Source organism: Xyrauchen texanus, chromosome 2, assembly GCF_025860055.1.
Source record: "Xyrauchen texanus isolate HMW12.3.18 chromosome 2, RBS_HiC_50CHRs, whole genome shotgun sequence".
Taxonomy (NCBI): Eukaryota; Metazoa; Chordata; class Actinopteri; order Cypriniformes; family Catostomidae; genus Xyrauchen; species Xyrauchen texanus.
Genome location: NC_068277.1, coordinates 23,177,352 through 23,202,692, shown reverse-complemented (window position 1 = coordinate 23,202,692; position 25,341 = coordinate 23,177,352). Strand labels below are relative to the sequence as shown.

The 25,341-nt window shown below is 37.4% G+C and overlaps 3 protein-coding genes, 1 long non-coding RNA gene and 5 other non-coding genes across 11 annotated transcripts; 1 reads left to right on the top strand and 8 right to left on the bottom strand.

Annotated features, from left to right (window-relative positions):
* Window positions 1–239: 239 nt before the first annotated feature.
* On the bottom strand, window positions 240–3,492 carry LOC127662450 (basic leucine zipper transcriptional factor ATF-like 3). The gene is made up of 3 exons (XM_052153628.1): window positions 3,194–3,492; window positions 2,968–3,075; window positions 240–2,084 (listed from the first exon to the last, which is right to left on the bottom strand). The coding sequence occupies exons 1-3, from the start codon at window positions 3,269–3,271 to the stop codon at window positions 1,740–1,742; spliced, it is 531 nt and encodes a 176-aa protein (XP_052009588.1). The 5' UTR covers window positions 3,272–3,492; the 3' UTR covers window positions 240–1,739.
* Window positions 3,493–6,112: 2,620 nt separating this feature from the next.
* LOC127655110 (uncharacterized) lies at window positions 6,113–8,350 on the top strand. The gene is made up of 4 exons (XM_052142740.1): window positions 6,113–6,389; window positions 6,539–6,719; window positions 7,035–7,150; window positions 8,184–8,350. Exons 1-4 carry the CDS (start codon window positions 6,113–6,115, stop codon window positions 8,315–8,317), a joined length of 708 nt encoding a protein of 235 aa, XP_051998700.1. The 3' UTR covers window positions 8,318–8,350.
* Window positions 8,351–13,211: 4,861 nt separating this feature from the next.
* LOC127658742 (uncharacterized) lies at window positions 13,212–18,033 on the bottom strand. The gene is made up of 12 exons (XR_007972454.1): window positions 18,006–18,033; window positions 17,475–17,508; window positions 16,013–16,059; window positions 15,785–15,834; window positions 15,606–15,648; window positions 15,347–15,399; window positions 15,126–15,170; window positions 14,910–14,943; window positions 14,612–14,665; window positions 14,293–14,364; window positions 14,045–14,123; window positions 13,212–13,886 (listed from the first exon to the last, which is right to left on the bottom strand). It is a non-coding gene; the product is annotated as an uncharacterized LOC127658742 (long non-coding RNA).
* Window positions 14,188–14,257, bottom strand: LOC127619885 (small nucleolar RNA SNORD31). Its single transcript, XR_007967637.1, has one exon. It is a non-coding gene; the product is annotated as a small nucleolar RNA SNORD31 (small nucleolar RNA).
* LOC127619889 (small nucleolar RNA SNORD31) lies at window positions 14,492–14,568 on the bottom strand. The gene has a single exon (XR_007967638.1). It is a non-coding gene; the product is annotated as a small nucleolar RNA SNORD31 (small nucleolar RNA).
* Window positions 14,743–14,869, bottom strand: LOC127619894 (small nucleolar RNA SNORD22). Its single transcript, XR_007967639.1, has one exon. It is a non-coding gene; the product is annotated as a small nucleolar RNA SNORD22 (small nucleolar RNA).
* LOC127619878 (small nucleolar RNA SNORD30) lies at window positions 15,012–15,081 on the bottom strand. The gene has a single exon (XR_007967635.1). It is a non-coding gene; the product is annotated as a small nucleolar RNA SNORD30 (small nucleolar RNA).
* Window positions 15,241–15,305, bottom strand: LOC127619873 (small nucleolar RNA SNORD29). The gene has a single exon (XR_007967634.1). It is a non-coding gene; the product is annotated as a small nucleolar RNA SNORD29 (small nucleolar RNA).
* Window positions 18,034–19,372: 1,339 nt separating the features above from the next.
* On the bottom strand, window positions 19,373–23,954 carry LOC127661018 (uncharacterized). 3 transcript variants are annotated; one of them, XM_052151577.1, is made up of 3 exons: window positions 23,862–23,954; window positions 22,160–22,837; window positions 19,373–20,172 (listed from the first exon to the last, which is right to left on the bottom strand). In XM_052151577.1, the coding sequence occupies exons 2-3, from the start codon at window positions 22,793–22,795 to the stop codon at window positions 20,020–20,022; spliced, it is 789 nt and encodes a 262-aa protein (XP_052007537.1). In that variant the 5' UTR covers window positions 22,796–22,837; window positions 23,862–23,954; the 3' UTR covers window positions 19,373–20,019. The 3 variants fall into 3 exon arrangements, with proteins under 3 accessions (XP_052007537.1, XP_052007529.1, XP_052007520.1); XM_052151569.1 differs by lacking the exon at window positions 23,862–23,954 and adding an exon at window positions 23,059–23,406; XM_052151560.1 differs by lacking the exon at window positions 23,862–23,954 and adding an exon at window positions 22,982–23,405.
* Between the last annotated feature and the right edge of the window lie 1,387 nt (window positions 23,955–25,341).

Here is a 25,341-nt window from a genome sequence, read left to right as displayed (position 1 = left end):
TACTTCTGATTTGCAATCTGGGACTGATTGTAGTCATTAATGTAATCTATTGGATTACATTTGAAATAATCTAATTGGATTTTGTTTGGATTATTTTCTGATTACTTCTGACAGTTCTTGATTGTTTGATATCACATGCTTTTGAGTAGGAGAAGCTGGTACCATTCTGACATAATGTAGCTTAAATACATTAAATAAAACATGCTTAATGGATGAAAATATGAGAATTGATATGATTGGTGTGTGTGTGTGTGTGTGTGTGTGTGTGTGTGTGTGTGTGTGTGTGTGTGTGTGTGTGTGTGTGTGTGTGTGTGTGTGTGTGTGTGTGTGTGGATACTTGTTCCAGTTTCCAAGGTTGGGGAGTAACAGAATACATGTAATGGGATTATGTATTAAAATATACAATACTAGAAAAAATTCCAGTACAGTTACAATTTAAATGGTTGGTAATCAGAATACAGGTATATTCAAAAAGTTTTCTGATTACTCAAGAGATTACTTTGCATTTTATTTTCATTTGTTCCATTTAATATTTAGTCTATTTAGTTGGATAACATTTATCCATATAAATGAGATACAAAGAGTGAATAAACAGCGGTGAAGCACTTTCTTAAGATGTGCTACATTCATACAAGCAGACAGAGAAGTAAGTTTGGAGCAGTAAGACATTTGATACTAGGGCAAAAATGTATTTTTGATGATAATCTTTGTATTGTTTTTAAATAATATCTTAGAATAACATTTAAAAATTCTTGAAGCTAGATACATTTTATTTATTATGTTTTATGAGCAACACTGCATAAGATACATAAGATGTTTTTTTCAGAGAATTAATTTTTAACATGTAGATTTTGTCTAACTGTACTGGCAGATTTTTTTAAGTCAAACTAAGTGAAAAAATGTACCAGTGATAAAGAAGTAATCCAAAGTGTTTAGATTATGTTACTGACCTTGAGTAATCTAAAGGAATATGTACAAAAATAAATGTTAAAGGATGAATTCCATAATCTGTAGTGGAATACATTTTAAAAGTAACCCTCCCAACCCTGTCTGTTTTTGAGTATAGTAAAAAAGGCACTTAAAACGTTCTAAGGCAATTTTGGCATTACAAACATCATCCTGTGTGATAGCAGATCAGGGCTGCATTTCCCAAAAGCATCGTAAACTTAAATTGATTGTAGAGCTAATTGGCGCCAAAGGTTTTTTCGATCTACTTATGCTTACAATGCTTTTGGGAAATGCAGACCAGACCGGTTCTATTTGTGAATCAATGTCACACAAAAAAAACGGTCTCAAAAGTTCGGACAAAATCAAAAGCGCATTCATGTAACTTTTTGAGGCCGAGTACAAAAGCAATTTGTGAAACTAAAACGTTACAGCACTGATACAATCGGTTCTGCATTTATGTGTGGATCCCACTCCATCTTCAGTGTAATTACGGCTGGTGGCTAGTATAATGTTTTAAAAGGTATTTGAAAAGAAGAATTATGGGGATCAATAAATAATGAACAATTATACTTTGTTATTATACTTTAGAATATTTTGCCTGATTAATATGTATTCAAGTAATCCATAAAATAGTCATTGTAATCTGATTAAGAGTACTTTAAAATCTAATTTTATGTAATTACAAGTACTTGATTACATAATCCAGATTATATGTAATCTGTTACTATCCAGCACTGTGTTTAAGGAATGTCACCAAATACGTATGTAACTGATATAGCATCTCATGTTTTTCAAAATTGCTGTAAGCAACAATCACCATTCATTGTGTCCCAAGAAGACCAATCACTGCTGTCAAGGAGGGCTGTTAGAGCGAAGTCCACTGAATTATGTGGAGAGTCGGATAAGAAACAAAGGTCTGGCAAGGGGTTGGGGTCAGAGACAAAGGTGAAATCTGCTGTAGAGGGTGCTGCTGTGGATGGAGCAACACTAATGGGTAGTGACGGTCCACACAAGGACACTTTAGTGCAGAAAGGTCCATGTTGTTCCAAAGCAGTGGTGTAGATTTGAAGCTCCTTCCTCAGTTCAGCGATTTCTTTCAAATATGCAGCATTGGACTGCTCTAGATTTTGGAGTTCCTACAATATCATACATACAGAATCATGCAAGAAATGCAGAAGTTACAAATTAACAGAAACTGTAACTTAGTTACATACTTTGAGAATAGTTTCAATTTAAAGCAACTTTGACCATCGCCTACTTTTCTCACTTACAAACATGCATTGAAGTCAGACAGTAAATGTTAAACCCACAGGTCACGCCCACGTCTATTCAAAAGACACATTTCCGGATGTGATTAGTGGGTAGGATAACAGGGGAAAGTCCAAGATTTGTACATGATCAGAACAGAAACTAAAAGTGAAAGGGGGAGGGGTGTACAAAACAAGTTATTTTGAAAACTAAAATAAATCATATACATTTGTATTGTGCAATTTGTATTAACAAAGACCAGGTTAAAAAAAGCTGAGAAACTGTCAAGTTGTGTTACTTCTGAGTTTACCCAAATAATAATTTTCTTTAACTACCCTGGTGAGCTGTCTTACTCATTCACTTTGTTTCCCAGAAATGCCTGTCAGCATGAAAAGGTTGAGTAATACTCCCTCTCTTCCACACACACACACACACACACACACACACACACACACACACACACACACACACACACACACACACACAATATCAAGTAATTATAAGGCTACATCTTGTAGAAGTTGTGTAGCTACAGGTTGTGTTTATTATGAGTAATAACACACACAAATACACACACACGTCAATAAGACATTCAGCAGATGTCTTTGAGATGTTTATGATTTCGAATGTATGTATATCTGCCTCTGTTTATCAGATGTTAAATAGATTGTGATGCTTTCCAGATCAAATGCTCTTAAATAGGCATCTCTGTGATACGTGTGATTGCTACCTACCAATCTATATATGTGTGTGTGTGTCAATTATACTGACCTCATGCAAAATGTCTGCCTTTTCTGTCTGTTTTCTACGACTCTTGCGGGCTGCATCTCTGTTCTTCTCTCTCCACTGATGTTTGTGGCCATCTAACTGTACTGTGCTCTGAAGACATTCAAATCAACAGATCATACATCTATACAGAAGCACAATAAATAATGCATATAATGGGAATCATTACAGTTAAAATATAAAGTATATTTAAATTAAATTAATCTCTTACCCAGTCTTGAGGACTTTGTGAACCACTTTGTGAGAAAGGACTTCCCCTGTCAAAGTTATCCATAAGGGCAGCTGGCATCTCGAAGTAAACGGTTGCTCTCTCTTTTACAGTTAAGTCAAGCCAAATGCTTGCATTTATAGTTTGAGAATAAAGCAGCAGCCTTTGCTAATGTTTCCTTGTATTAAATTCCTCGAACTGCAAAAAAGCGAAGCAAAGACATTATAAAAAAAAATCCTGAAGCAGCTGTTTAAAGCATTGTCTACACTACTAAAGAGCCTGGTCATCATTTAAACCACTGTAAATCTGTAAGTCCTTCGTAGTAGTGTAAGACGTAGGCGGCGAAATAAGCCAATAGCGTAATGACGTGACGCAGTACAGGGGTGGACTAAATTGTTTCGGTTTCGAATTATTTTAAATGGTCCGGTTAGCGGAGCCTGGAGGTCCTGGCGTAGCCAGGGTATTCCCCGTATTTAGCCTGTTTATTTAGTCTGTTCATTTCCCGCTCTACATAATGACATTCGGGAAACGCTGGGAATTCCTGTCAGGAACTGTAAACGGGTGGAGTGATGTGGGATATTAAATCTTTACTTGTTTTATGGATGTAAGACTGTTATAATTAATGAATAACTGACCAACTAATTACTCTTAAATTAAGTATACTAATAAATAAATATCGTATTTATTGCAATATATGTACATTATATTAGATAGATTAGATAGATTAGATAGATAGTTAAAGTCAGAAGTTTACATACATTTAGGTTGAAGTCATTCAAACTTTAACCACTCCACAGATTTCATATTACCAAACTATAGTTTTTGCAGGTAGTTTAGGACATCTACTTTGTGCATGACATGAATAATTTTTCCACCAAGTGTTTACAGACAGATTGTTTCACTTTTAAAAAATGGTGAGGCTTGCAAACAGAAGAACACCATCCCAACTGTAAAGCATGGGGGTGGTAGCATCATGTTGTGGGGGTGCTCTACTGCAGGAGGGACTGGTGCACTTCACAAAATAGATAGCATCATGAGGAAGGAAAATTATGTGGATAAATTGATGCAACATGTCAAGAAATCAGCCAGGATGTTAAAGCTCGGTCACAAATGGGTCTTCCAAATGGACAATGACCCCAAGCATACCTCCATTTTGCGGCAAAATGGCTTAAGGACAACGAAGTCAAGGTATTGGAGTATCACAAAGCCCTTACCTCAGTACAATAGAAAATGGGTGGGCAAAACTGAAAAAGCGTGTGCGAGCAAGATGGCCTGCAAACCTGACTCATGCAGTAACACCAGTTCTGTCTGGAGGAATGGGCCGAAATTCGAGCAACTTATTGTGAGAAGCTTGTGGAAGGCTACCCAAAACTTATGACCAATAGATTGCTATTGATTAAAATAGATAGCCAGGTTCAGATCACCTCTGAGGATTATATCTTCAGGTTTTAGACTGAAAAGTTCAAGTTAAGTTTATGTAAATCAGTGTTAAAAGTACAAACGGATCACTCTGACCTGTAAGATCATTCAAGGGTTAACTTGTATTGAACCCAGAATTTTCCCTCAACAATGTTCCATTGTTACTGAATAGAATGTAAATGACTGCACTTAAATTTATTTTTTTCCTTTTATTTTGGTGTCAGTTGTTAAGGATCTGGGCAAACACAAAGGTTGCAATTTCTGTTGGGGAAATACAGAAACTTGAGAATGATTGAAAAGTTCCATCTGCATTATTTCAACTTCATTCTTTAAAAATCATGTTTCATAGAGGAATTCAAAGTGAAAAACTGCATTACCCATGGTCCAGCAGAGAAAGCTTCACCAATCACCCACGATACGTACCTCGGAGTGAACGCCCACTTCCATGACGAACTGTGAATGACACAATCAAGTCTAAACTACTTATCTATTTATGCATATAGGAATATTTTGCAATAAAATTAAATATATTGTTTCTATACTTATAATCCACAACCTAAAATCAATAGTTTTATATATTGCCATCGTTTTTTATTCAACGATATCATTTGCAATGCTTCATGGGATTGTAGTTGATACCCTCATTAAAGACGGTAAGACAGTTTGTCTTTATGTACAATTTTTAGTTTGTGATGTTGTAGTTTACCTCGGAGTTGGTTGGTTTGGTTCATGGGTTACAACTCTTTTATTGAAGGATTTTATGAAAAATCTATGGGAAAAATGTATGGAAAAATTATTTCCGGAACACAGACGGCTGAATAAGTGGACGGGTAGCCTACTGTTGCACTTTATACGGTCAATCTTGTTTTTTATTATTTTTACTTTTATATTTAATAAAAAGGTCACCATTTTGTAAGAGAACTGCAAACAATTGGGCATCCGATGCAAAATGATTAGGCTTACTGATCTCAACAGTAAAATATAGAGTAGTCAAGGATAAAGTAAAGGAAGTGTAACTGACCTTACAATCTGGGACCAGACAAAAGTAAATTAGATGAAATCAAGTTGTTTGATTCACCTTGTGTGTCAGTCAGCCTACAACTCCTTGGGTTCAGCTCACCCAAACTAGTGTGTCATAAGTGGCGCTGCCATAGAAACGACTGATTTAGGAGCGTTGTAATTTAAGATTTTATGACAACTTCCTTCACCAATCAAAAACGTAGACACGCCCTTTTTTCGGTTCTCGTTAACCAATAGAAAACCCCTAAATATAAATGACAGGTATAACAACCAATAATATTCCTTTAATGTCTCCTTTCCGTACTTTCTAACCAATCATACCTCAGTATGTTGATTGAACACACAGCAACTCTTCTTTGTTTCCAGTATTGCGGCACAAAAACGCATGTAATATTTATTTAGGAAATTATCTCATGTGTTTTAATAGTAACTGTTTAATTAGGATTCTACGTTACTGTACTATTTTAGATGTTAAACTTTGCTATGGGTTTGTTGACGATCTTGAAGAAGATGAAACACAAAGAGCGTGAAAAGCAACGTGAAGTGCTTTGCACTTCAACACCTGCTCCACTCTCGTTCTCAGTGGGACTCTGGAACTGCCAGTCTGCTGTGAACAAAGCTGCCTTCATTCCGGCTTTCGCCACGCAGTCCACCCTCAGCATCCTGGCACTGACAGAGACATGGATACGTCCTGAGGATACAGCAACACCTGCTGCTCTCTCTAACAACTTCTCCTTCTCCCACACCCCTCGACATACTGGTAGGGGTGGGGGAACAGGTTTGCTCATTCATAATAACTGGACTTTTTCACCACATGCTTCACTATGTAACAATACATCTTTTGAATTCCATGCCATTACTACAATGCAACCCACAAAAATACATGTTGTTGTCATCTATCGCCCCCAGGTCAGCTGACAAGCTTTCTTGAGGAATTGGATGTCCTGCTGTCCTCCTTGCCAGAGGATGGCAGGCCACTTGTGGTTCTTGGTGATTTCAACATACACCAGGACAAACCCCAGGCCATTGAACTGAATACTCTTCTGGCCTCATTTGACTTGGAAAGACTACACACCACAGCAACTCACAGGTCGGGCAACCAGCTGGACCTCATTTTTACACGTAACTGTACCACCTCTAATATTCTTGTTACACCTTTACATGTTTCTGATCACTACTTTGTTCAATTCAACATGATTCTCCCATCCATTGTAAAACCGACCCCACCTTTGGTTTCCTTTCGCCGTAACCTCCGTTCCCTCTCACCCTCTCGCCTTTCCACTGATGTCTCTGCCTCTCTTCCCACAATAAATGTATTTTCCATGCTTGATGTGAATACTGCCACAGACACACTTAGCTCTACTTTAACAACCTGTCTAGACAACATCTGTCCTCTCTCCTCTAGACCAGCACGGACTACACCACCCAGCCCCTGGCTGTCTGACATCCTTCGTGAACATCGGACTGTTCTCAGGGCAGCTGAGAGGAGATGGCGGAAATCTAAAGATCCAGCTGATCTAGGTAAATATCAGCTTCTGCTCGCAACTTTTTCAAATAACGTTAAAACTGCAAAAACTTCATATTACCAGACCAAAATCAACAGCACCACAGACACTCGTAGCTTGTTTAGAACATTTAACACACTTCTCTGCCCTCCCCTCCACCACCTGACACATCACTGACAGCAGATATATTCGCCACATTTTTTACTGATAAGGTTACAGCCATCAGCAATACATTCACAGCACCACACCCTGTCAAACACCTGGCTCCTGTATGCAAGCCTTCTTTCACTATGTTCTCTCCTTTAACTGACACTGAGGTCTCTAAACTCCTCCTCTCCAACCACCCCACAACCTGTTCCCTTGACCCCATTCCATCACACCTTCTCCAGGCCATCTCTCCGTCCATCCTACCGGCACTTACACACATAATTAACACATCCCTTCTTGCAGGCACTTTTCCCACTACATTTAAGCAGGCTCGAGTAACCCCACTGCTAAAAAAAACTGCACTTAACCCCACACAGATAGAACACTACAGACCAGTCTCTCTCATCCCATTCATGGCAAAAACACTTGAAAGGGCAGTTTTCAATCAGATCTCCGCCTATCTCTCACAGAACAAGCTGCTGGATGACAATCAGTCGGGCTTCAAAAGTGGACACTCCACTGAGACTGCCCTGCTGTCTGTCATCGAGTCGCTGAGACTGGCGAGAGCTGAATCGAGATCATCCGTTCTGATTTTGCTGGACCTTTCTGCTGCCTTTGACACAGTCAACCATCAGATCCTACTCTCCACCCTCTCTAAACTGGGTATCACTGGAACTGTGCTTGACTGGTTCAACTCTTATCTCTCAGAAAGGTCCTTTGAGGTAGCATGGAGAGGGAAGTATCCAAGCCACACCAGTTACTTACTGGGGTACCTCAGGGATCAGTGCTTGGGCCACTTCTCTTCTCCATATACACAACATCACTGGGACCCATCATCCAGTCACATGGTTTCTCTTACCACTGCTACGCTGATGACACGCCAACTCTACTTGTCTTTCCAGCCCAACGACACCACAGTGACCGTTCGAATCGCTGCCTGTCTGGCAGACATCTCGGCCTGGATGAAGGAACACCACCTTCAACTCAACCCTGCCAAGACAGAACTCCTTGTCTTTCCAGCCAACCCTGCTGTTGAACACAACATCACCGTGCAGCTGGGTCCAACTACAGTTTCAGCCTTCCAAAACGGTCAGAAATCTAGGGGTAACCATTGATGATGAGCTAAATTTCACAGACCACATTTCAAAAACTGCAAGATCTTGTAGATTTACACTCTACAATATCAGGAAGATAAGACCCTTCCTCTCTGTACATGCCACACAACTGCTCGTTCAGTCACTTGTCATAACTAGACTGGACTACTGTAATGCTCTCATTGCAGGCCTTCCTGCATGTGCTATTAGACCTCTCCAAATGATCCAGAATGCAGCAGCACGTCTGGTCTTTAATGAACCTAAGAGAGCACATGTTACACCACTCTTTGTCTCTCTCCACTGGCTGCCGGTTCATGCACGTATTAAATTCAAGGCCCTGATGCTGGCATATAAAACAGTCACTGGGTCTGCTCCAGCATACCTAAAAACATTTATGCAGAGCTACGTTCCCACCAGAAGCCTCGCGGTCGGCTAAGGAACGTCGCCTTGTCGTACCAAAACAAAGAGGCACCAAAACACTTTCCCGGACTTTCAGTTTCATCATACCATGGTGGTGGAATGACCATCCCAACTCAATCCGGGAAGCTAACTCACTCTCTATCTTCAAAAAACGGCTAAAAACACATCTTTTCCAAAAGCACTTAACCGGTCAATAATAAAAAAAATATATATATATATATATATATTTACATTTCTTGTTGCACTTAAATCTGTTTTGTATACTATTATGATGATAGTAAAACTTTGTAATATGGCACTTTTTGTAACACTGTCTCCCTAAGATGATTCGCTGATGTTCTTCCTCTTTTGTAAGTCGCTTTGGATAAAAGCGTCTGCCAAATGAATAAATGTAAATGTAAATGTAAATGTGACTACTGATGCTGTATCATTTTGATGAACAGAAAACGAATGTATACGTGCATGTTTAAAACTATGTTAATCGCTGTACGCATGTGTACGTATTCTATTCTCGACTCTGATTACTCCCCATGATTATAATCATATTTTCATGATATGTGATTCTGAAGACACTATTGGGGGTCTTTAACTTCACCTTTCAGTGGTCTTTATAATGCGGGAAAGACAACCATCCTGAAGAAGTTCAACGGCGAGGATGTCTGCTCTATTTCTCCAACGTTTTGTTTCAACATAAAGACGCTTGAGCATAGGGGGTAAGACAAAGGATTGTTGTTGTTATGCACATATATGTTAATGTATCGCCTACGCAAGAAGTGGAAGATAGGATAAAGTGCTGCATTGTGGATGTCCTTGATTATACACAGAAATTGTGCTTACTAAATGCCTTCTTTTAAACAATGAAACGTTTTATAGCACATCAAGTAAGCGTTTAAATATCATTTTTATATTTAATTCGAGAAAGCACGATAATTCAGTGACTACTTCTAATATTTGATATCCAGAATAGGAAAAACTGGAAAGATAAGCTTTAACCTTGCCTGTATGTGTTGGTGTAGAACAGTGGTTCTCAACAATGTCCGCGATTAAGGGATGCAAAAGGGCGCTGAAAACACATTAGTGGTAGTGGGGGGTCATAATCAAATATATCCTCAAGTTAATCTTTGCATTAAAACGTATGTCTAGAACTTGGAGTATATCAATTGGTTCTCAATTATACTGCTAAGTCTGGCGATGTTTAGCAGCGTCAAACAGACGAAGCGGCAGCCGATTTTGCCCCGAATGTATTTTGAATAGTTGACTGACAAATATGAAACCGGACAATAGCCTATGTAAACCCCCGAAATCATAAGTTGCCTTATTTAATTGTACTTTGGCTTTGCACATACTGCATAGAGCCTGTAAAAATAGACATAGGCATAATCTAGCCTATAGAATAAGTTTCTTTGCTGTCGGTAGCCTATGGGCGACTCCGTTTCTTCCTCTCTGTTGAATATGCAGCAGGTAGAGGAGGAGCTTACATCAACTAACGTTACTTAGTGGCGAGTTAACTGCAGTTAGCAGGAAAGACGGCAAAAATTAAGCAAATGAGGCTTTGGGGATTTTTCCGTAAGTCAAGTGGGTAAGAATTGAATTTTTTTTATGGTCCTTAAAGTCTGAAGTTTCATCATCTGGCTGGTTTTCACCAACAGTAGTAGGGTGACCATACGTCCTCTTTTTCCCGGACATATCCTCTTTTTCGGACCTTAAAAATGCGTCCGGCCGGGATTTCTAAATTTGCGAAAATGTCCGGGATTCGGCTGTAGTTGCATTATGATGTGTATCTGGTCTAATACTTTATTTTGAGTGTGCGCATGTTTGCATTGCTGTAACCCCTCTTTGTAAGTCCGCCTTCTCGCACACCAATTGGTCGATTATAAGACGCTTGCAGCAACTATTGGCCAAATTTCTGCCTGTCACTCTCTCTGCGAACGCACGAAGCGCTGTTGGCAGTATCAGCAAATGACAGCTGAGTGGAAACAATGCCCAATGAAAAGTGCAAATTTATAGAAGATTTGCATAAAAATTCCCATGCTTTCGTCCAGGTGTAGATCAGTGGGAAACAGAATGTATGACATGTAAATATGGCACTATGTGTCAGTTGCTAATAAAGGCACAAGTGATTTAGAACCACAGATTAGCTCTGCAAAGCATAAAGGTTCAGCAAAAGGTGAAAGTTACTCAGGTAAATTAACATGCCAAGGTACACTCATGGCATCAAATATTTTATTTTAGTACATGGACATTCAAAAGAATGTTGGAAATTGTTATTTATTTATATACATGTTATGATGTCCTAATTTTCACTGTATTAAAATTTGCATTCATTGTAAAACTGTTTATCAGGTATTGTTTTCTCTAAGGATAACCAATAAGCATTAACATAAAATGTATGTGTGACTTGTTTTGTGATATTAGTTTGTAGGAAATATACACTTTGATTTGATTAAATGGTTTTGTAGAGTGTAGCAAAGATGAGCAACAGACTGAGGAGCAGCAGCAGCAGCTGTGCCAGAATCAGGCATGGAAACTGGTAACAGTTAATAAGTCACTTTACTTTAGAGAAAGTTAAAAGTGAAACATTGTTTATCTCAATGATCCTAATGAAAGGATTTTGACAGATGAATTATTCTCATAGAGATGATGAGAATTATATACAGCTTGATGCCATAGTGTGTCAATGAACTTAGACTAAAGTAATTCATGTAATGCTTTAACTTAGGATCTTATACATCATTTTGATTCATGTTTTATTTTATTCATGTCAAAAAATATAAATTATTTATATTCAATATTTTTTTTACCTCACTTTACCATAAAGTCATCACAAAAGAGTTATATTACAGTAAGTACTGTACATGAAAAATCAAGAATCATGATAGATCTAAGGGCAATCCCACTGATCTGCTCTTCCCAATACATTTTCTTCAATGGTATTGGTCTACAATTTGAAATATGTAGCACTTGAATTAGTTGTTTGAAGCTGATTTGCAATAAGTTATGTGCTGTATCTGTTCTTTTGCATCACAGATGATTCGGGGAGGAGAGAGGATGAGTTAGTCGAGGATAAAGTCAGGCCCAGCCAGAGCAAAACTCAAAGAATACCCTCTCACCAGCTTTGGACTACAGAGAAGTGGTTGCTATAGTGTGAAAATAAAATGGTCTAGGCTAAGCCCCGGATGTCCTTCAATGCTGGAAATGCCTCTGGCATCAAATACAGCATAAAGTGGCAGAGGCACACCCTCGGCTAATGCACCTGGATGACTCTATAGATGGAGACGGCTCAATGGACACAGCAGCGTGAGCGCAAAAGCTCTTAAACTCCCAACTCTGTGAGAAACAGTGTCAAGGTGTGAGACGTGGAAACCATTTGAATTCGGTTGGGGTAAGAAAATAAAGTAGAAGGGTCTTCTTCAAAAAAGGCTAAGAACCACTGGTGTAAAGCAAAAAGCACTTGAGCATCATTTACTGGTTTGTAGTAGTCTCTATAATACATAGTAAATTCAGTTATGCTATGAACTCAGTAAATGACCACCCTTTCTGTCATCTTCCTGGACTTAAGCTTAGCTTTTACATTTGCCATGACATAGTTCATACCAGCCACTTGGGCATTAGCACAGGTCTCTTCTGGTCCAATTTTTTTTTGCAAAATAACCTTCCACTGCATTGTCATGTAAAGGGGGTATATCAAAGTTTAGTTCCCAGCATCTTTACATTATTTCCTTGGAGATAAAGAGGAAAAGAGGATGTGCTAATTTTCAAACTTGGCCAATGAAGCTCTGTTTGGGCAAAGACCCTACTGTTGAGCCATCCATCCCCAAAAAATGCCTAGGGATAGATTACATCTGATTGATTACATGACTAAAATAGTCAGTAATCGAAAATTACTTTCAATGTTGCTTAAAGGCATCAAATGAAAAGATAAAAAATGAGAATTGATGTGCATTTGACTCACTAATCAGCTTGAATTGGGGAGGTGCTGTATGTGTCTACATTACCACTCCACCTTCAGTGTAGTGGCTTGTGTCATCCTTGAAGATGGATCAATAAAATTACTTTCCCTAATTTAATCCACAAAATAGTAACTCTGATTTTAAGCATTACATTACAATGAAGAGTACATGCAATTCATTAATACATTGGTGGCGTTTTGGACCTTTTGCTTACTTGAATGCTACATTGAAAGCCAACAGTACTTCTGGTGTCATTTATACAAATGTGACCTTGCGCCCCCACTTCGGCGAGGAATTTCAATCTTCTAACGAGAAGTATTCTCACTTATGAAATAACGTGATAATTTACGCAAATTACCACCCACATATTGTTGCATTCACAATTATTTGTCCTCATAAATTAAACCCTCTAAGTGTCATTAGTATAAATGTATTCATGCATTAACAGACATCAGAAACCGCTGTTCTCATGTGCTTTAAGACCAAGACAGGTTTATTCATAAAACAGTTATACTTCTGTTCCAGACCCACTACTAAAATGCATTTTATAGAAGGGCATGTTAGACTCTAGTTTGTCCAAAAAAAAAAAAAAGTGTTTAAATGTAACAATGGACAAAGGCTTTATATTCTAGTTCACATGTTTTTGGGCAAAGAATTACCATGGATTTAGCCAAGACACATATCATTGCTGGATCAAAATCTACACTGCTATAACAAAAAAGTACAGACTTGCAGTGTTGTATATCTGTGCACAAATTAACTCTTCTGAAAAGAAATTTAGATGGGTCAATGCTTTATCTGAAGGAATCTGCCACCTTAGATCTTTAAAATAGTGTATTAGTTGAACAGATTACTTAAAGCTATACTTAACACATGCTGAATGTAAACAATTGAAAACAAAAGGCCATGTACATCAATAAACTGGTAAAACACCACAGCCAAGGAAAGGCTGATCTTATGGGAAGTTTAGACCAACAGCTTTATTGTCTTACAAGTTCTTACAGTAGCAATGGCAAAATGCCCATTAATTTTAGCCAATTTAACATGGTCTAATGCGGTTAAGGGTAGTTTTGTACAGTGTAGCTCAAATATTGGCAGTAGAGATAAAAGGACTGAACTTCAAAGATCTGAATGCAGCAACCTAAAAAAAAAAAAGTGAATAATTAGTACAAATTACCATACACCTTCAAAATTATTCCAGATTGTTATCAGGCGTACCAATCCGTCATAAAAACGTCAGACTGGGGCAGTATATCTAAATTAATCACTTCAAAATTATCAAGTTACGTGGCCACAAACCTTTTCTGTAAAGATACAGCAGCATCTAGTTAAGTCAACCTCTAGGAAAATTCAGAAGAATAGTACATGGTTCAGCAACCTATAAAACACACAAGAGATTAGTACAAATAATTACCCTAAAACCTTCAAAATGATTCCATATTTGTTATCAGAGGTGTACCAATCAGTCATGAAAACATCAGACTGGGGCGGTATAAAGTCATCATTTCAAAGTGTTCAACATGAACAAGTTACACATGGCCACAAACCTTTTCTGTAAAGATCTATCAAGTCAACCTCTAGGGAAATATGGAACAGTAAATTGCTCGATCATGGAAAACCTGGGGAGGTAGAGGGATAAGTAAATATTCCAGCCTTTTTTTGGTTCGTTTTGCACTTAATTTAAATGGTCTGCAAATTGCCTTGTATATATATCCACCATATAAAATAATAAAATCCTAACACAAACTGAGGTCAGAGGGGTACCATTCAGTCAGATAAAAATCAGACTGGGGCGGTAATCTCAAGTCATCATACCTACTCGTTCACAATGAATTCTGAAAGTTTAGATAAAGTAAACATACCAACCTTGCCATATTCAATGGTGCAGAACTTCCGGAGGGGTACAAATCTGTTGCAGTACTGGAAGGAGCATGCAAGACAAAAAAACCTTTAGGAACACTGCACAATATTTAAAACTTAAATCTACATAAAACAGTCCCTCTCAGACTGTTGGTAACCCCAACAAGTGATCCCCTTATTGCCAAGGCAACACCAGTGGGTTCACCTTTTCAGGTTCTGGTCTTGACACAAGGCGTAAGACGTGTGCAAGTTGCATCATAAAGGATGAACTAATGAAATTAAGGCAAAATTAAATCTGACTAACCTTTCATCTGCTCAGCCAACTTAATGTGTGCCACCTTAAAAAGGAAGGGTCTTAAATGTAACTTCATACACATGAACTACACCACTACAGGCAGCAATACTGCAACATCAGTAATAAGATTTATCAACAGGGAGTTCAGACGAACGAGATTCCAAAGTTAATCATCATAAGTTACAGAGAGACAGAGCATTGGTAGAGCAACTGTTAAGACCTCACCTGTTAGGGAGTTAAACCCATTCCATTTTTAACAGCACAATGCTCCTGAAGGGGAAGAGGGGAACTATTTAGAACACAATACATGTACAGCCAGAATGATCAAACAAGGTCTACGATCTCTCAGGAGTTCACGACTTTTCACATGGGGTCAAAGTGAGCTAAGTATCTTCATCACAGAGATGGCACCACAGCAGTTAAATCATTTAAAAAAAAATAATTACCTCTACACAACTCCGGCCCTTTAGGTCTTGTCAAGTTTGATGGCTTACATTACCTTTAAAAAATACAAATACAAATTAAAGCCTTGCATAGTTATGACACAGAAACGAACCAGGATTCTTGGTCCGATCAGGGCTTTGGTGACTACAATGCCATGGGGCAATAATGCCGTCCACGTATTAAACGGTTTGACCCGTTCATCCTCTCAAACCATCGAGATGAAAGTAAACGGGAAGCAGGATAATTTTATTAAAAACTCACTAGAAAACAATTGACTGCACTTCCTCAGGACAAGTAGTTCCACCTATAGGGAAGAAAAGGAGTCAGATTAGACTTAACTAGAAAGCCACATGTCATGTCTGTTGTCCAGTTGAGAGATTGGATTACCCATTAATACGTTTAATACCAAAGAGAAGACAAAATGCTGACAAAAATCTTACCATAAAAATAAATCCACTGCAAAAGGTGCACAATTTCACTTGTAAGCATCCTTATAAAAAGGAGAGAAAGCTAGTTATAATACAGCAAAGGGAAAATGTGAAGACTTTATTCTAGTCAGTTGCTTAGTCAGAATCTAAAAGGCAAACATCACTGAAACTCAGACATATGCTTGTCATTGAAATCATCATTCAAACATTCAGACTACAGAAAACAAGTGACAAACTTACCTTGAAGTTAACAAGCCTAGGCCTCATTCCAGCAGACGCCATGACAACTACAAAAAAAAAAAAAAAAAAAAAAAATTTACAACACAATTCACAGGCAAGTCTAAGATTTAGCAAAAAGAAACTAAAAGACCCTAGTGGCATACCATTTAATGACAGGAATGAGGGATACACTTCCTCAAATGGCATGCACTGTATATTGAAGGCTCCAACAGACCCTGTAAGTACACGTACGCAGACGCACCTTGCTAGGCAATCTCGATTTCACCCGTCGTTGTTCGTGATGCAATGCGTCAGCGCTGAATTTATAACACAATTACGCGCTGCATTCTCGGTGTTGTCGCAAGAGGCGCTAAAACGGATTCGCTTACAATCAACAACCGTTATGGTGGACTCAGACAGCAATTAAAGTTGAAATATACAATACATAGTGCCCAGTCCATTCAAACGAATTTTGGTTTTCCACTCGGTGTCTCTCCACTCAAACTATCGACTTAAATTTAAAATCCGGGCTGCATCTGATACCGTGGTCAACCAACTTGCTGCCCATTCGGTCACGTTTAACTGACATCGATTCTGTTTTGAATAAACTACAAGGAATTGGTCTCTGAACAGTTGAGGACCTCAGTTTTATGCTACCTCCGAGGATAACAGCGGAGGTCTCATTTGGAAGGCTGCGCTCTCCTGAGGTCGCATAAGTCATAGTTTCAGAAAAGTGTAGGACACTGAGATCATACGGGAATTCTGATGCATAGTGGGTACCTTCGTCATAACCCACAATTATTTGAACCAAAGTTAAGGTTTTAAAGTTAATTTGCCCGTAAATGACGTTCAAACGTAATGTTACCCCAGTATATGGGTGCAGAGTGTATAATTTATTATATTAGTAGTACACTAAAAGTAAACCTGTAAAATCTGTTTTCGATTAACATTTTTATAACTCATACGTTCCCAAACTTCTCAAAGCGCTCAATTTAAATAGTTGCCATGACAGGACGCCACAATGACACTTTCCGTTTGTCCTACGAAATAAGTCTCACTTAAACGCTGGTTTAGAGGATACTAGGTATACTGCAGCCTTCGAAACGCCGCCATTATCATGATTTCGCGTTCACGCCCAAAGAAAAAGGGAGGGGCTTGTAACCGCCAATGCAATGCAAGCGTGCACGTAATGCATGTAAAGCGTGACCACGTGTTGGACAAGCGCTCGCGTCTGCGTGCGTCAATTAGGTTTCGGCTTTCAGTTGCTGCTAAAATCACATTAGCGCTGGATATATCTTAAGTTAAGCATTTAATTTATGTATGAAACAAAACTGCTAGGCCAAGCTTAAATAGTTATCTATAAGAGAGAGTGTACACATCATTTTGTAGTGTCCCTTTAGGATTGGCTTTTAATGTCCTTGTGTGCATAGAAGCACGTTGCAACATTCTAAACTACACAACATATTGCAAACTAAAGACTTACCATCACAGTCCATGCACTGCATACTCGTTCTGGTCTGTAGGGGTGAAAAAGACGACGTTAAGACGCGTGCTTTCATTTGTAGCTTCCCGAACATGACGACTTGCTTAGTAGTTTTAATAAAAATGCAGGAGAATAGCGCATCAAATCTCTCGTCAGATATATAAACTGCAATCACGGTGTTTCAGTACAGGTCTGTGTGTTATCATCACTGAGAGATCCAACAACTGGAAATGTCGCACAAAAAGACAAATTCCAAGTAATTCCCCCACTTATGTAGTGCTTCTGATAAGAGATTAAATTTGTCAACTATTAAATTAAGTAAAAGATGTAAACAAGCAATGATGGCTTTAGATTCAGATCAGAGACTCATTCGCAAAAAAGCTTCAACAACATGCTCTTCACTAAAGCCAACATACTGCGAACATTTACACGCAGGAAAAAGGTGGCTTTCTAAAACGTGTACTTCCTCTGCATTAAATAATTGAAATCCAACAAAAATTCACATTGGATTAAACACATAGAAAACCATACCTTTCAGAACAGATGCCGCTTCAAAATGAACGAATGGAAGGTCACGGCGCTTTTTATACATGGCATCACGTGCGATTCACGCCCACTTTACAACAGCCAATGATATTTAACATATATTAAACTGTGGAAAAAGTGCGGATGAAAAACTTTAAAATAGTAAAAAAACAATAATAATAAAAAATAAAAATAAAAATAAAAAAAAGACAGAGACAAAGAAAAAACCCGTAAAAGCACTAGCTGCTGACTTGATTAATATATTCTTTTTTATATTCGTTTTTCAATCCTCACATTTTTCCTCTAGATGGCATCATTTTAGTAAAACGAGGGTATTTAGGCTAGCATATATCCGCATAGCATACTACCATGTATCATACGCTACTCCTACTATTTCTGCAGTATGCAATATGTATACGTTTTCTGCTGAAATGCCATGATGATCAACCACATTTAGCTAAGCAGTTGAGAGCTGTTCAGTTTGTTTTGTCCAAAATTCAGAAAGAGAATTAGCATTTTCACGCGTTCCCTCTGGATTTTCTTATCGGTTTTTAAAATGGCAGATTTTGATTTTTGAGTAAAATAAGGTCTGTGGTAAACATCAAGTAGGCTATGTTGCTAACAAGTTGCTCGATAAGATCTACAACGTTTTTCCGTTTCTTCATGCACTTTCACTGACATGCTTGTGGTATTTGTAGTCCTTATCTAGCACAAAATGAAAAAAACGTAATGTTTACCACAGACCTTATTCTCACACAAATTTTTCTTCCTACCACAGATCTTATACAGAGGGAACCCATGTCGAATTAGCCTTTTGGATTCGCCTACAAATATATGTCATGGCTGAACAGCTCTGTACCCTACAACAGAGCACTGCAGTGGATACTGTATCTCTAATACAATCCTAAATAAATAAAAATCCCTATGAGATTGTAACTGGATGCCATTCACTGAATTCTACATGCTGCATAGTTAAGTCATGTGACACCAGTATAGCATACTACTGTTTTACTGTTCATAATTGCATTATGCATACTGTTTCATATACACATTTTTAAAGACAGTAAACAGTATGCTACCATTCCATTACAACCATAGCCAAAGAGAACCGCAAACTGATAAATGTGTCCTCATGGCGGCAGAGTCTATATTGTAGCCTTTGAAGAGTGGAAATCTATTAATGCATTATTTTTGCCATTTGAAAACATTTCCTAAACTTCAACTGTGGGTGTTTCTCATTAGCAATATTGCATACATGTAATAATTGTTTATGCACTTATTTTCACTATCAGTTTTTAATAATGTAAATTTAGTATAATTTAACTGAATTGTTCAGTAGAACAGATATGAGTGACAAAGTGTTTTTTCTTCACTTTATCTTTTTAATAAGACAATGCAGAACATGACATGACATCACACTCACACCAAATGTTTTTCACATAGACCAAATAGTTAAAAAAAAAAAAAAAAAAATACAGTGGGTTCACAGGTAAAATAAATGTACAGAACCCCAAAGACATCTTGACTCCATCTATTGGCTCTGTCATTATACTTCACTACCAATGATGTTATAATGGCATTTTATTGATGTTTATTGTGTAATTGAGCTCCCAGGTTTGGTTTGAGTTAACCCTTAGGTACATCTTTGTAATTTTTTGGAAGAATACAAGTTCATGACCAAAGTACAGGAACTCCCAAACTGTTCACAGCTCAGAAATTATAATCACATCTGGACTAAATAAAATCTCTCCAAGATAATTAAGGCCATGGGCCTCATATGTTCATCTGAGGGAACAAAGATCAGCTACACGCCCCTGCCAAGTAGTGCTGCGATAACAAATTTATACGCTGATAAAAAGTTCAAATATTGACCCCTCTTGTCAGGTTATATAACGATCAGTTAAAAACAAGATCAACACAGATTGGTTCTATGCAACAGAACAATACATATTAAATATGTATGCACATTTAAATTAATACACGAAATTGCAAATCAATTTGAACGTCAACAATCAGTCTGTTATCTGAATTCTGCTAAAGCACGATTCCTGTTCATTTTGGTTTTGTCTGATGTTGAGGATGAAGAGGATGTTGATGAGATAGGTGTCAGTGTCACACTGTACAGATTGGCAACAAATGTCTCCCATCCTCGACGCAAAGCTCTGTCCAGTGCCTACAGAAGAAATGAAATAGAAAAAATTAACTTTCACAGTCACAGAAAACAAAATCCCCCCAACATACTATATTGTTTTTTAGTCGGGAACATTTTTGTTCTGCTGGATAGGGTTATTGACCATGCTGGGACAGGGAAAGAATGTGCCCTCAGTAGATCAACTAGAGGTCATGGACTGCAGGTGAAATTACAGGGTACTTTGATTGTTTGCAGAAATTCCTCATCAGAGAAACCGCTTCAACCAAGGTCACCTTGCATAAGTCTAGATCGAACAGCATTGTTGTCTGCATATTGCTTGCATTTTTTCTTAGAATGTATAAATACAAATTGATAGTGACATAACAGAGGGATAGAGATGATTGCCTATAAAATAAGAGTGTGTGGGGTAAGAGAAAGACAGAGCCAAGCAAAATGATCTCCTAACATTCAGCAATGAGTTTTTAGGAAGGGTGGATAGATGGAAAGAAGAGACTGACAATGGTATATTACTGCAAAAGTAAACAGTTGTGGTGGACAGTAAACAGGGGTGATGGAGTCTTATCTGGTGGCACTAATAGACTGCTTGTTTTCGCACATTTTAGAAAAGGAGCTTTACCCAAAATGGCTCTCCAAAATGTTCCCTTTTTGAACCATAAATGCTTAAAGGCATTTTAGACATTAATTTAATATAAATCTTTTTCACTTTACACTGTAAAAAATTATTAATTGACCTTACTTTTTTTATAAAGTTAATGGCTCACGTATTTGGCTCAAGTAAACTGAACTTCCTTTTTAAATTAACGTTAACTAGTTACAAGTAAACTTAACTAATCTGTGATTGAAGTATCATCGTTTTTAATTAATTAATTAAATTGAGGTATAGTACGTCTTCCACAGTATTAGGGAAATTATGACTACAATCTCGGTTAGCTATATGGCACATTGGATTTTCCTTTTTAATGCACATAAATATGCACTTGATAAATACAACTGTGTAGAGAAGAATGGCTTAATTTTAACAGGTTCCAAGTTCACCAGACGTAACATTAATCACCCTCATGGTAAGGAAAAATCAACCAGCTACAACAAAACAACAACAAAAGTCATAAGAATGAACACTATATTAATTTTAAATAACAATTATTATTTTTCTAAATACTGTAAGTTACCTTGTTTTTAGAAAAGTAAAAAATGTGTTGAGTAACTATTAGCATTTAGAGTAAATGTGGTGCCTTGAGCTGTGATAAAACTTGTGTATGAAGCATGTTTGGAGGTAATTGCTTTAGTTATTATGTTCTGATCAGATTTATGATTAAATCAATACTAAATACTCCAATCTGTAGGCTATTAGGTTTAGAAGACAAATCTTCATTTTAATTTGTCTAACTGAACATATTAGCAGTTTATTCTAATATTAGCATATTAGAGTTATAGTTTCTCTCAAAATGAATGTTTTATGAAGGTTGTATTCGATATAAGCAGCATACATGCTATGTTGTTGTATACATTTGTTAACACAATAGTTAACATTAACTAATAATGGACAGTTTATACAGCATTTATTATTCTTATAAATGTTCATTATGTTCACACTAATACATTTTAAGGTTAACAGTTGTACATGAACTAACAATAAACAATAGCATATTTATAAATTAACGTTAATGAAAAATTATAGTTCAAAGATAGTTCATGACACCTAATGCATTAACTAAACAATGTAAACTAACAGAACCTTATTTTAAAGTGTTAACAGATTAACTGAGCTTATCCTAGGTCATGTTCACACTAACACGTTTTCATTTGTAACCGCATTGATTTTGCTACGTTTACACTTCTCTTCCACACTAGAACAGCTTTTTCCTCAATCGAAAAAAGACACTCTCCATTACTACACACTTCAGAAAACAATGACGTTAGGAAACAGAAAACGAAAACAAATAAATATGAACGTGGCCTCAGTGACAAAACACAAAACCATCAGACATTTTTTACAGCCAAATCTCACCATGCGATAATTCTTGAGAGAGTTCCTCTTTTCAACTTCCATGGCTTCTCCATCCAATTTGCCTTCTGTCTTCTTCTCTTTTCTTATGTCTTCCAGTTCTCTTTTACCCCCTGTCTTTCCTGAAATGAGAATCTGATCATCTGCATGCTCCATTTCCGAGAAATGGACCAGTGCTGGTTCTACATCTCTGCTGTCTGCTGCTTTCAGGGTTTGGGCCACTGCTGGTACCTCTGGATTTGGACCTACAGATTGGTTCTTTACAGTTTCAGTACTCTTACTTTCTTTCCCTGAAGAAAATTTGTCATATTTTGCCTTCCTAGAACTTTTCCTGCTCCAGCGCTGACTCAGTCTGCTGGGCTTTCTCTTCAGTAAAGTGGTCCCATCGTCATCCATCATTCCCTGGTTAAAATCAACCACATGGTCATCCTCTTCTATCCAACCTGGGATCGGCATTTTGTCTTGGCTCTGGATTTCTTCTATGATCAAGGTTCCCATCTGGAGTTCTGTGGTTTCTCCCTCCACCTGTACATCATCTCCACCCATCTCATCCAGGCGCCCATAGAATCCATTAGCCTTGTCCAGGAAAGTAGGGGAACGAGGGGCCTTGTTCTTTCTGGAGCTCTTGCCGATAGTCATGGTCTTGTGAACTCAGAGAGATGATAATCCGGTTTTGGCAATCTAAAGAGGAAGGAAGACAAAAACAAGTGACTTTGACATGTGATGGTGGTCATCAGTTAAAAGGTTTACTTTGGAAACAGAGCAGAAGAAAAACAACATCCATCAGCTTCTGGATACAGAAAATCACACCAAAACATTCCTTACATAATTCAAGGAAAAAGAAGAAGAGGAAGAAGACCAACAGAATTCATCAGGCTACTGTCGAAATGAAATCTGCATACCCTGAGGTTTAACTCTCCCCTCCATCCCTTAGCAATGCGTGTTTATCAACCATGTCATCATATTCACACAATGTTCAAAGTTCAGTCTGTGTGTAAATAGCGTATCAGTAAGTTCCTATTTAGGGACAGTATGTCTCCTGAGTGGACAGACTACCGACTGCTTTATCACTCAGATAAGAGGAACTCCAGCCTCTTTTTGACTTTGACTCAGCTTGGTCGTGCTGGAACTGATACTGGTGCCAAGGCATATGACTGGGTGTGACTCAAAATCACTCACAACAATGTAATACTGCACATATATTTAAACAGAATCATAATTAAATGCATATATTATTCTCCCATTATTCATACCAGGAAGAGCATACAGTATTTCAGATATTTTAACAGATAGTGAATTAAATGTGATTAATATTAGTAATTATAAATATTTCACAAACCTTAGCTTTTAGTGTTTTAAAGCCTGTAACTAGCATTTGATGATAACTTACATTATTCAAAATGATGAATATTTAAAAAATACACATAGTGCTAAGGTTTGTTTCATATTTTTGTTTGCAGAGTCCTCAACCATCCATGAGATCTTTGGAGATTTTAGGTTAGTTTAGGTAATCTTATTCATGCCATTAAAGCTATTAAATGTTTTTTAAATGGAACTAACCAACTTCAGCATTCACAGGTAGTTACACTATTAGTATTGTATTAGTATACATAATTTGGTATTGTAACCATTATTTAATTAATTAACATGACATTTTCATTACATTTTAATGTACAAATAAAAAACAGAGCATTAAACGACTTACCTGCTGACTGTTTCCCTTGACTCTGCTCCCTCTCTCTCTCAGCACCCAACTCACCTTACATTGACACACACACAATCGTCACTCTGTCTGAACCTGTCGTCATTCAAGCAAACTACCCCGTTTCTTTTAATTAACTAAAGAAGGTCAGCAGCCTACAAAAAAGAAAAACACAATTTCAGCCAACTCAAACCAAAATACAGAGAGTTTCAAAGTCAGCCAGTGTTGTGTTTCCATTATTCAACCTTTAGCAGAGATTCTGACTCTCTGGAGCAGGATTCATGCTGTTTTGGGGATTATTTCCCCTGGCAACATTAAGGATTTCCAAAGAAAAACCTCCACTAACACATATTGTTCAGACATGCTTTTGCTTGATTTTGCTGATAGTTTGAAAAAGATGTTGGAATGTATAAACAGCATAAAACTGGGCAAACAGACTGCCAGTAATGGAGAAAGAGAAAACAGAGAGAGAGAGACTGGAAAAAGAATGAATGGAATGCATACCTGGATATATTAGGTGTGGTATTTAAGAGAGACTTAGTGACTGCTGCAGGGTAACAGATTTAAAAAAAATTAAAATAATTATGTGCATGTGGACGTTTGTATTTGCAAGTAATTTTGCATGAATTACATAATTATGATTTGCATAATCATGCATGTAAAAAGGTGTTTCTTAAAATACTTTTAAACAATTCAATTAATTTGTGTTGCGCTTTTCACAATACTGTTCCAATGCAGCTTTACAACAGGGTAGACAGAGTACAGTTGTGACACTTTTCGCTGTACTTTACAAATACAGAGCAGAATAACATTGCCATTTTTTTACTGTCTACTATCAAAATAAATGGCAAAAGCTGCATACACCGTTACCATTTTCTACAATATGTTTGAAGACAAGGAGCACTTTTGTTACAATTGTCCCCATACCAGGTATAGTTGTAACACTAATTTTTAAATAACTTTTAACTTGAAATATACTGACACATTTGATACTCAAATATTTCTAACACATCAGCTGGAAATACTCTTAGTTTTCCTCACCCTGATACGAGGGCATGACATGCACACACACGCAAACCAACCAAAATACTCATTTACAATCATATTATTTGACTTAATCTACTTTACAAAATCATTTACACTGCATAATATCTGTCTGTCTGTCAGTCTATCTATATTCATGAATTTGATTGCTTTTCTAAGCTTTCTGACTGAATAAAAGCTAACAAAATTCTAGAAGGTGCATTGGCAATCATATTTCTTATGGGATGGCCTTACATCCTAAGATGTCCCAACATACATTAAAGGTAGAAAAATCTATAATTACCCCCCAAAACTGATGTTCTCAGCTTTCACTAGAAAGGAAATATTCACTGTTTCAACTTTACTGGGTCTATCTTTCAGTATAGTACACTAAAAATTAAAATAAATGTATTATTCATTTACAGCAAACATCTGCCAGCTGTGGTGGCCATAAATTCAC